Source organism: Amblyraja radiata, chromosome 11, assembly GCF_010909765.2.
Source record: "Amblyraja radiata isolate CabotCenter1 chromosome 11, sAmbRad1.1.pri, whole genome shotgun sequence".
Classification (NCBI taxonomy): Eukaryota; Metazoa; Chordata; class Chondrichthyes; order Rajiformes; family Rajidae; genus Amblyraja; species Amblyraja radiata.
In genome coordinates, this window is record NC_045966.1 from 10,644,470 (window position 1) to 10,656,288 (window position 11,819).

At 48.4% G+C, this 11,819-nt stretch overlaps 1 protein-coding gene across 9 annotated transcripts in view; it reads left to right on the plus strand.

Annotated features, from left to right (window-relative positions):
• LOC116978270 (transcription factor 7-like 2) overlaps nt 1-11,819 on the plus strand; it is a 204,242-nt gene that overhangs the window by 171,485 nt on the left and 20,938 nt on the right. For all 9 annotated transcript variants that reach the window (XR_004413428.1, XM_033029292.1, XM_033029293.1 and 6 more), the window contains 2 exons: nt 5,668-5,830; nt 7,113-7,220. Coding sequence is in view for 8 of the 9 variants with exons in the window: in XM_033029292.1 (XP_032885183.1) it covers nt 5,668-5,830; nt 7,113-7,220 (271 nt within the window). In the remaining variant the exon portion in view is untranslated. The remainder of the gene's footprint in view (nt 1-5,667; nt 5,831-7,112; nt 7,221-11,819) is intronic.

Consider the following 11,819-nt stretch of genomic DNA (forward strand, 5'->3'; position numbering starts at 1 on the left):
GATCACCCCGTTGGCGTAGCGGTAGAGTTGCTGCCTTACTGCGCCGGAGACCCGGCTTCGATCCTGTCTTCGGCTGCTGTCTGTACGGAGTTTGTACGTTCTCCCTGCGTGCGTTTTCTCCAGAATCTCTGGTTTCCTCCCACACTCCAAAAGGCGTGCAGGTTTGTAGGTTAATTGGCTTGGTATCATTGTAAATTGTCCCTAGTGTGTGTAGGATAGTGTTAGTGCAGGATTGATCGCTGGTTGGTGCTTACTCGGTGGGCCGAAGGGCCTGTTTCCGCGCTGTATCTCTAAATTAAAGAAAACTTCAGTTGACCAAAGACCACTGGCACATTGAAGGCAATGGTGAATCTCACTCCCCATCAATGTTTGTCTTTGCTGGGAGGAGGATCTTGAGACATGGACAAGTGGTTTTTAGTTATAGTTTTAGAGAAACAGTGAGGAAGGCCCTTCGGCCCACTGAGTCTGCACCAATCACCGATCCCCGCGCATTAACACTACCCTACATCAATCTCTGGAACTCTCTGCCACAGAAGGTAGTTGAGGCCAGTTCATTGGCTATATTTAAGAGGGAGTTAGATGTGGCCCTTGTGGCTAAAGGGATCAGGGGGTATGGAGAGAAGGCAGGTACAGGATACTGAGTTGGATGATCAGCCATGATCATATTGAATGGCGGTGCAGGCTCGAAGGGCCGAATAGCCTACTCCTGCACCTATTTTCTATGTTTCTATGTTTACACGCACTAGGGACAATTTGACATTTATACCATGCCAATTAACCAACAAATCTGTGCGCCTTTGGAGTGTGGAAGAAAACCGAAGATCTCGAAGAAAACCCACGCAGATCACGGGGAGAATGTACTTGTCAAGCTGTGTACAGACAGCTTACCCATAGTCAGGATCGAGCTCGGGTCTCTGGCGTTGTTGTAAGGCAGTAGCTCCGATGCTGCGCCACCGTGCCGCCCTCGTGGTTTAGCGTTTCCAGGGCTATTGCCATGAACATTTATCGCTGGAGTACATTGTTATACAGCAAGGGCAGGTTAGTGCGGGACCATTTGTCGCCCAGCCAGAGGATCTGCATCAGAGGCAATCTCAGTGAAAGCCTGCGTCAGATCAAGATGACTCATCGCCCCGACACTTTTCTCAATATTTCTCACCGCAATGTCGCACTTCCTCTCCGACTGAGTTCCCGCAGGAGTGAAACTTCAGAGCAACAAATGCAAGGCGACGGGTGCACTTCCACTGCAGAGTCAAGGTCACCTGAACCCTCTGTGCAAGAAGGAACTGCGTGCGGATGCTGGTTTATACCGCAGAATGACACACAATGCTGGAGTAACTCTGCGGGTTAGGCAGCATCTCTGGAGAGAAAGGACGGGTGACGCTTCGGGTCAGAACCCTTATTCTGCAGCTTTCCAGAAGCATTAAATGCAACAGAAACAAAAAAAAATCTATAAGTTCATATATTTATCATTTATAGACGCAGAATTAAGCCATTCGGATCATCATGTCTACTCTGCCATTCAATCATAGAAACATAGACAGAGAAACATAGAAAATAGGTGCAGGAGTAGGCCATTCGGCCCTTCGAGCCTGCACCACCATTCAATATGATCATGGCTGATCATCCAACTCAGTATCCTGTACCTGCCTTCTCTCCATACCCCCTGATCCCTTTAGCCACAAGAGCCACATCTAACTCCCTCTTAAATATAGCAAATGAACTGGCCTCAACTACCTTCTGTGGCAGAGAATTCCACAGATTCACCACTCTCTGTGTGTAAAAAAATTATTTTCTCAGCTCGGTCCTAAAATACTTTCCCCTTATCCTTAAACTGTGACCCCTTGTTCTGGACTTCCCCAACATCGGGAACAATCTTCCTGCAATCATGGCTGATCTATCGTTCCCTCTCAACCCCATTCGCCTGCCTTCTCACCATAACCCCTGACACCCATACTAATCAAGACAATAAACGCTGAATTATTAGTTTTTCATAATAAATCAGATCATGATACTGACCTCCCTCTGACTTAGCAGAACAAAGTCCGCCGTGGCTCCGTGCTGAAGTCGGGTTGTGGTTAGGGTTGTTCAGGGTGCTTCAAAAACCTGAACGTTGGTGAGAAGAAGCTGTCCTTGAACCCTGAGCCCGCCAGTCCGCATGCACGTCAATCTTCAAAGTAGCTGTCTCAGGCTCCTGCACGTTCTTCTCAGTGGGAGCAGCGATCGTCAGAAGCGAGCGTTAACAAGGGCGGCGTGAATCCTTGATGATAGTAGCTTCCTGCTTGAGACAATGCTCCCTGTAGATCCCTTCGATGGTGGGGGGAGGGTCAGTACCTGTGATGGACCGGCCAATGTCCACCACTTTCTGCAACATCCTTCATTGTCGATTGTTCGAATTTCCAAACCAGGCCACGATGCCTGCCTTTGGGCCATACATGGAGGCTGAATTCAAAACAATAATATTGCTCATTCAAGCAGATGAGAGGGTTATCTATATACATACAGTAGTTGATCATTTCACAAGATCATAAGTGATTGAAGTAGAATTATACCATTCGGCCCATCAAGTCTATTCCTCCATTCAATCATGTCTGATCTATCTTTCCCTCCTAACCCCATTCTCCTGCCTTCTCCCCATAACCTCTGACACATGTACTGATCAAGAATCTATCTATCTCTGCCTTAAATATATCCACTGACTTTTCCTCCACAGCCTTCTGTGGAAATGAATTCCACACATTCACCACCCTCTGACTAAAGACATGTATTGGCAGATTTGAAAGAATTCAATGTCTGCACAAACATTTCTGAAAGTCAAGCATCTCCCTGTTGCTCAGTTATCCATTGATACATTTGGACGTTTAGTTTAGTTTAGAGATACAGAGCGTAAACAGGCCCTTCAGCCCACCGAGTCCGCACCGACCAGCGATCCCCGCACATTAACACGAGGGACAATTTACATTTACACCAAGCCAATTGACCTAGAACCCTTGTATATCTTTGAACTGTGGAAGGAAACAGAAGGTCTCTGAGAAAATCCACGTGGTCACGGGGGCGAATGGACAAACTCCGTACAGACAGCATCCGTAGTCAGGATCGAACCCGGGTCTCTGGCGCTGTAAGGCAGCACATCTACCGCTGCGCCACCGTGCCACCCCATTAGATTCCACAGTCTCATTGCCGGGATGTGAGCAGAGGTGTTGGGTTTGTTGGGTTTGTTCTGAACACGTCCAACAGGTTGGTCAAAGTGAAAAATGGGCAATGCTGAAAATGCCCACAACACTCATATTTAGCTGGCCTGCCTGCCTTATTTCATCTTAGATGTTCAAACTAGAAATGAAAGTGAGAAAACCCCATTCTCTCAGAAATGAAAAGACAATACCCATTATTTTATATTACATTAGCAAACGATGAGTCAGAGTGGAGGAGGAGAATTAATCATCTGTGCTGCTCTCAAAGTTTAGTTTGGTTTAGTCTACAGAAACAGCAGGCCCTTCGGCCCACCGAGTCCATGCCAACCAATGTAGGTGAATGGTAAGACTCTGGGATGAGTTAAGAGAATCTGGGGAGAATGAAATGGAATGAGTGTGTATGGTTTGGTTTAGTTTTGTTCAGTTTGGTTTGGATTAGTTTAGTTGAGAAAGACATTCTTGCCATTGAGGGAGTACAGAGAAGGTTCACCAGACTGATTCCTGGGATGGCAGGACTTTCATATGAAGAAAGACTGGATAGACTCGGCTTGTACTCGCTAGAATTTAGAAGATTGAGGGGGGATCTTATAGAAACGTACAAAATTCTTAAGGGGTTGGACAGGCTATAGATGCAGGAAGATTGTTCCCGATGTTGGGGACGTCCAGAACAAGGGGGTCACAGTTTAAGGATAAGGGGGAAGTCTTTTCGGACCGAGATGAGAAAATCATTTTTCACACAGAGAGTGGTGAATCTGTGGAATTCTCTGCCACAGAAGTTAGTTGAGGCCAGTTCATTGGCTATATTTAAGAGGGAGTTAGATGTGGCCCTTGTGGCTAATGGGATCAGCGGGTATGGAGAGAAGGCAGGTACAGGATACTCAGTTGGATGATCAGCCTTGATCATATTGAATGGCGGTGCAGGCTCGAAGGGCCGAATGGCCTACTCCTGCACCTATTTTCTATGTTTCTATGTTTAGTTTAGTTTAGTTTATTATTGTCACGTATACTGAGGTACAGTGAAGAAACATTTGTCATGTGCTATTAAGTCAGCGAAAAGACTATGTATGATCACAGTCAAGCTGACCACAGTTGTAATAGACCAAGCGCAGGTTTGGCGATCGCTTCGCCCAACACCTCCGCTCAGTTTGCATTAACCAATCCGATCTCCCGGTGGCTCAGCCGTTCAACTCCCCCTCCCATTCCGTATCCGACCTTTCTGCCCTGGACCTCCTCCATGGCCAGAGTGAGTCCCACCTCAAATTGGAGACGCAGCACCTCATATTTCGCTTGGGTAGTTTACACCCCAGCGGTATGAACATTGACTTCTCCAATTTCAGGTAGTCCTTGCTTTCTCCCTCCTTCCCCTCCCCTTCCCAGCTCCCCCACAGCCCACTGTCTCCGCCTCTTCCTTTCTTCTTCCCGCCCCCCCGCCCCCCACCCCCTACATCAGTCTGAAGAAGGGTCTCGACCCGAAACGTCACCTATTCCTTCGCTCCATAGATGCTGCCTCACCCGCTGAGTTTCTCCAGCATTTTATCTACCTACAGTTGTAAAAGAGTGCAGTTAGTTAATTAAGTTTAATATTCACGTGCACGAGGTACAGTTTTTGTTGCGTGCTATCCAAACAGCGGAAAAACAATACACGATTACAATCGAGCCATTCACTGTGTCCATGATAAGGGATAACGTTTAGTGCAAGACAAAGCCAGCAAAGTCCAATCAAGGATAGTCCGAGGGTCACCAATGAGGTAGATAGTAGTTCTGGGAGATAATAGTTGCACTGCTCTCTGGTTGTGGTAGGGTCGTTCAGTTGCCTGATAACAGCTGGGAAGAAACTGTCCCTGAATCTGGAGGTGTGCGTTTTCACACTTATGCACCTTTTGCCTGATGGGAGAGGGAGGAAGAGGGGAGTGACCAGGGTGCGACTCGTCCTTGATTATGCTGCTGGCCTTGCCGAGACAGCATGATGTGTCGATGGAGTCAATGCAAGGGTTTGTGTGATGCTCTGGGTTGCGTCCACAATTCGCTGCAATTTCATGCGGGTCTTGGGTGGAGGTGTTTCCAAGCCTACAACGATCGCCTGTGGGGAGTAATTGCTGTTCCACTCTTCAGGGATCAGCTCACAAAGAGCCGCCTGGCTTCGGCGCCATCTTGGATATCCGCGGAGCAGAAACGGTTTTGGCCCGACGGTTCGATGGTCAGCGGACTTGTTATGCCCCTGTCCCACTTAGGAAACCTAGATTTCCGTGCGGTTCCCGGAGGTTGCAGGTGGTTGCCGGAGGTTGCAGGTAGTGGAAGCAGGTAGGGAGACTGACAAAAACCTCCGGGAACCGCACGGAAACCTTGGGTGGGGCGCAAAGTCTCCAGAGGTTTCCGTTCAGGTTTCTTAAGTGGGACAGGGGCATACAAAGGCTGTTGTAGTGAGTTATGACTCCGACAATCTATTCTCACACTTTATGCTTTTATTTTTGTCCTTTAGGAAGTCTAATCCTGAACCAAAAAGGGAAAAGGAGAGTAAAAAGCCGACTATTAAAAAGCCCCTCAATGCATTCATGCTCTACATGAAGGAAATGAGAGCAAAAGTGGTTGCAGAGTGTACTCTGAAAGAGAGCGCAGCCATCAATCAAATCTTGGGCAGAAGAGTAAGTCAAAATATATTTATATATATGTATATATCTATCCATATCACCAGCAGACATATATAAATGAAGAAGGGTCTCGACCCGAAACATCACCCATTCCTTCTCTCCAGAGATGCTGCCTGTCCCGTTGAGTTACTCTGGCATTTTGTGTCTACCATATATAAATGACTCTGTTCTCAACCATTCCCCAGCTGAGGGGAATAACTCATACATGAATATATTTCAAAAATGGCCCCAGATTCTTCAGATATGTGTCATTCTTCATGCCTGTTGACTATATGATTACACAGAAGGAACTGCAGACGGTGGAACCGTCGGCAAAACACAAAGTGCTGGAGTAACTCAGTGGGTCAGGCAGCATCTACGGAGGGAATGGAATGAATCGGCACCTCCAAGTCTGCGCCGACCAGCGATCCCCGCACATTAAAGGGCCTGTCCCACGAGCATGCGACTCCATGCGGCAAGCGCGGCCTAAAGGGCCTGTCCCACCAGCATGCGACTGCATGCGGCAAGCGCGACCTAACGTGGTCGCTTGAGCCATGCGGCCTCGCAGGGCCGGTCCCACTTCGATCGGCGGAGCCGTATGGAGTTGTGCGGAGCTGGTCCCGACATCACGCGGGGCTCCGAAAAACTGACCGTGTTCAAAAATTCCGCGTGGCAACGGCCTGCCAGCCCGCAGCCACCTCGACGGCGTACGCACCGCCTCAACGTCGGACGTCACGCGCGAACTTCCCGCGGACTTCGCTCGAACTTCATGTCACTCACTTGACCTCCGCGCAGCCCCCGCTTCTGGTTTGGTCGCGCTTGCCGCATGCAGTCGCATGCTCGTGGGACAGGCCCTTAACACTACCCTACAATTTACAATTATACGATTATACCAAGACAATTAACCTACTAAAGTTTAAGAAAGAACTGTAGATGCTGGTAAATTGAAGGTAGACAGAATATACTGGAGTAACTCAGCGGGTGAGGCCGCATCTATGGAGAGAAGGAATTGGCGACGTTTCGGGTCGAGACCCGAAACGTCGCCAATTCCTTCTCTCCATAGATGCTGCCTCACCCGCTGAGTTACTCTGGCATTTTGTCCCTAGCTTTAACCTACTAAAGTGTAAGGCCTTTGGAGTGTGGGAGGAAACCGGAGCACCCGGACAAAACCTAACGCAGGTCACGAGGAGAACGTACAAACTCCGTACAGACCAGCGCCCGAGATGCTGCCTGACCTGCCGAGTTACTCCAACATTTTGTGTCTAACATCTCCTGTGGTTGTATTCTGTTGACACAGTGGCACGCTCTGACCCGTGAGGAACAAGCAAAGTACTACGAACTGGCAAGGAAAGAACGGCAACTGCACATGCAGCTTTACCCAGGCTGGTCTGCCAGGGATAACTATGTAAGTTACTGCTACCTATCGGCGATTACCAATCATTTTATAGTTAAAACAGCTGTTATGTAAGTTACCGCGATCAGTGACTATCAATCGTTAATAGTTAAGACAGCTGATGTGATGGTTTGGAATGTACTACATGACCTACATTTACCCAGCTTTCTCCCCTTTCCACCGCATCTCCTGAAGAAAGTGACTCACTAATTGCAACACTAACTGGGAGGGATAGAGCAGCCATGATTGTAGGCGGAGTAGACTTGGCTGCCTCGCTAACAGTCTGTCTGTCCTTTCCTTCTTTGTGTTTTAATAGCATGTGTTAAATGCATGTTTTTTGTGTTCTTTAGCTTGTTTTATGTGGGGGGGAGGGGAGGGGAGGGGGGGAGTTGGGGGAAACTTTTTCTAATCTCTTACCTCGACGGAGATGCGATTTTCCCCCGTATCGTATCCCCGTCCGCACTGCGGCCTAACATCGAGGAGTTTGGCGGCCTTTGCTGGAGACCGACTTTTGAGAGCTCCACCGGGGGGGCGCCTACGAACTTTTAACATTGCGTAGCCCGCGATCCCTTTGCCAGGGATCGACCTCGGAGCTCCAACCATGGGTGCTTGCGGACTTAACATCATGGAGCCCGCGGTCTCTGGTCAGAGACCGACTTCGGGAACTCGAAGCCGCGGGAGTTTCGGCCGCCCGACGAGGGTATTTCGCCCGCCCTGACGCGAGAGCTTCAACCGCCGGCTGCGGGAGCTTTGATCGCTCTGATGGATGCTTCGACTGCCCCGACTGCGGAAGAATAAAGAGGAAGTAGATTGGACTTTATTGCCTTCCATCACAGTGAGGAGCGTGGGGAATCCACTGTGGTGGATGTTTATGTTAACTTTTATGTGTTTTGGTGCTTTTCAAAGAGCCTCTTTCAGCCCAGTATCTATAAACCAAACTAAAATAAACGAAAGAACATTTTGCTGTTAGATAGACACAAACTGCTGGAGTAAGTCAGCGGGTCAGGCAGCATCTATGGAGAGAAAGGGATGGGTGACGTTTCGGGTCAGAACCCTGAAGAACTGTGATGTTTCCCACCCAAAGCATCACCCATCCTTTTTCTCCACAAATGCTGCTTGACCCACTGATTTACTGCAGCCCTTTGTGTCTATCTTCAGTATAAACCAGCATCTGCAGTTTCTTCCTACACATTGTGCTGTTTAGAGATGGAAGTGCAATCAATATACCCAATTATTAGAAACTGTTCATGACATTCTGCTAAGTCTATGAACCTTTATAAAACATGATAAGGATTAGAGGAGCATGCTTGGTTCATAGGTTCAAGTAAGCATTATTTATTTTGTGTAATACGGAGCATATTGTATAGAATACGGCATAATTCAATGCTAATATTTATATCATGAGGACTGGAATACAACAACAGAGATGTTATGCTGAGGCTCTATAAGGCGCTGGCCAGGCCACATTTGGAGGACTGTGAGCAAAATAGGCCCCATATCTGAGGAAGGATGTGCTGGCTCTGGAGAGGGTCCTGAGGAGGTTTACATGAATGATTCCAGGAATGAGGGGGTTAGCATATGTTAAGCGTTTGACAGCACTAGGCCTCTACTCGCTGGAGTTTAGAAGGTTGAGAGGGGGACCTCATTGAAACTTACAGAATAATGAAAGGCATAGATAGAGTGGATGTGGAAAGGATGTTTCCACTGGTGGGAGAGTCTAGGACCAGATGTCCTAGCCTCAGAATTAAAGGGCGCTCTTTTAGAAAGGAGGTGAGGAGGAACTTCTTTAGGCAGAGGGTAGTTAATCTCATCGCCACAGGAGGCCAAGTCAGTGGATATTTTTAAGGCAAATTCTTGATTAGAACAGTTGCCAAGGGTTGTGGGGAGAGAAGGCAGGAAAATGGTATTAGAGGGCAGAGATCAGCCATGAGGAGCAGGGAGGTTCTACTGCAGTTGTACAGGGTCTTGGTGAGACCACACCTGGAGTATTGCGTACAGTTTTGGTCTCCTAATCTGAGTAAAGACATTCTTGCCATAGAGGGAGTACAGAGAAGGTTCACCAGACTGATTCCTGGGATGTCAGGACTTTCATATGAAGAAAGACTGGATAGACTCGGCTTGTACTCGCTAGAATTTAGAAGATTGAGGGGGGATCTTATAGAAACTTACAAAATTCTTAAGTGGTTGGACAGGTTAGATGCAGGACGATTGTTCCCGATGTTGGGGAAGTCCAGGACAAGGGGTCACATTTTAAGGATAAAGGGAAATCCTTTAGGACCGAGATGAGAAAAACATTTTTCACACAGAGAGTGGTGAATCTCTGGAACTCTCTGCCACAGAAGGTAGTTGAGGCCAGTTCATTGGCTATATTTAAGAGGGAGTTAGATGTGGCCCTTGTGGCTAAGGGGATCGGGGTATGGAGAGAAGGCAGGTACAGGATACTGAGTTGGATGATCAGCCATGATCATATTGAATGGCAGGCTCGAAGAGCCGAATGGCCTACTCCTGCACCTATTTTCTATGTTTCTATGATCGATCAGCATTGGCAGAGTAGAATCGATGGGCCGAATGGCCTAATTCTACTCCTAGAACTTGTGATTAGAAAATAGCCTGAATGTAGGAAAGCACTATAAAAATCTGGGGCAGGCCAGTGGGAAAAAACTCCAAAGATTCACAATGTTATTGTAGTAAAATACAAAGTGCTGGAGCAACTCGGCAGATCAGGCAGCATCCGGAGATGGAATGGACAGGCGATGTTTCAGGTTGGGAGCCTCCTTCAGTCTATGGAGTCTCTGTTATTATAGGAGGTCCTGCAGTTCTAACGCAGAGAAGAATCTTTTAGTAGGTTATTGACTATTGATATTTGGTGGCTGGGACTATTTCAAACATGTGTCAGTAAATTTAATGGCACGTGGAAATGTCAAATACTAGGTGTCAGATACTAGTTTAAGGTAACCAGCCTGAAGAAGGGTTCCGACCAGAAACGTCACCCATCTTTTCCCTCCTGACCCACTGCTTTGTGTCTATCGACCTACAAACCCGTACGTCTTTGGAGTGTGGGAGGAAACTGGAGCATCCTGAGAAAACCCACGCGGTCACAGGGAGAAGGTACAAACTCCACGGTAAATTGTCCCTGGCGCGTATAGGATAGTGCTAGTGTACGGGGTGATCGCTGGTTGCCGTGGACGCGGTGGGCCGAAGGGCCTGTTTCCACGTTGTATCTCTAAAGTACAGGCATTTTCACTCAATGGGTGCTTTTGTCTCGAAGGAAATAATGGAATTGTAAGTCGTGTGCATTCAGTTTGAATTCACTGGCAATCTTATTCATGTTAGTACACTGTTTGTTTTATATCAGATGGTTTGGCAGCACTGAGATCAAATACTTTACTGTGTTTGTTTTGGTTGAGTACAAATCTGGCAACCAACCAGCTCCCTTCCTCTTTATACCCCTCACTCTGTGGGAAATTTCATCCTCCTTGTAAATATTTTCAGGCTTCTGATATTTTGTTCCCAGTGTTTAAGTTGTACAGAAGCCCCTGGCATCCCATCCCGTGAGGCGCAAATGGAAAAAAAAAAGTTCCCAGTCAGGTTTCCTTAGGGTTGCCAACCATCCCGTATTAGCCGGGACATCCCGTATATTGGGCTAAATTGGTTTGTCCCGTATTTGACAGCTACCACGAGGAGACTGTCGGGTGGGAGCGTCGAGTCCGGCCCCACCTCATCCGTCCCGACGTAGTGCAGCCCATGGAGTGCAGCAGCAGCACCTCGCCCGTGGCCCCGTCGGTCAGTCGGCAGCCCGGCCAGCTGTCTGACCTTCGGACCTTCGATTACCGCCGACACCACCAAACCCCCCTCCTTCTCGTGGCCGATCATCGGTTCATGAGTTGGACGGGGCGCCGGACTTTGCGCGCGACATCGCGCGGCTCGGGCCAAAACTCCTCAGCTGGCCCCGCCGGCTGGGCTTAGTGTGCAGTCCAGCACCCGGGCCAACTCATCATTCACCCAGCCACGGCTGAGTCGGTCAACGAATTGCCGTCGGGAATTTGTCCCGTATTTTTACCTTTTGCCCCCTATTTGAGAGTGAGAACGTTGGCAACACTAGGTTTAGTGGTTCCTTCTCCAACAGGCCAGTGCAGTGATGAACTGGACTTTTAGTTTTAGTTAAGACACAGTGGCGCAAGAGACAAGCACGGCAGCACAGCGGTAGAATTGCTGCCTCACATCTCCAGAGACCCAGGTTCCATCCTGACTACGAGTGCTGTCTGTAAAGAGTTTGTACCTTCTCCCCTGTAACCACGTGGGTTTGCTCCGGGTGCTCCGGTTTCTTCCCGCACTCCAAAGACGTACAGGTTTGTAGATTAATTGGCTTCTGTAAATTGTAAATTGTCCCTAGTGTGGCAGGTAGAAGGAGTGTACAGGGTGATCGCTGGGCGGCGTGGACTCAGTGGGCCGAAGATACACCATGGAAACGGGCTCCACAGCACACCGAGTCCACGCCCTCCACGACCACCCCGTTCACACTAGTTCTATGTTACCCTGCTTTCATATCCACTCCCTACACACCAGGGGCAATTTAATAGAAGCCAATTCACATACAAGCCCACACATCAT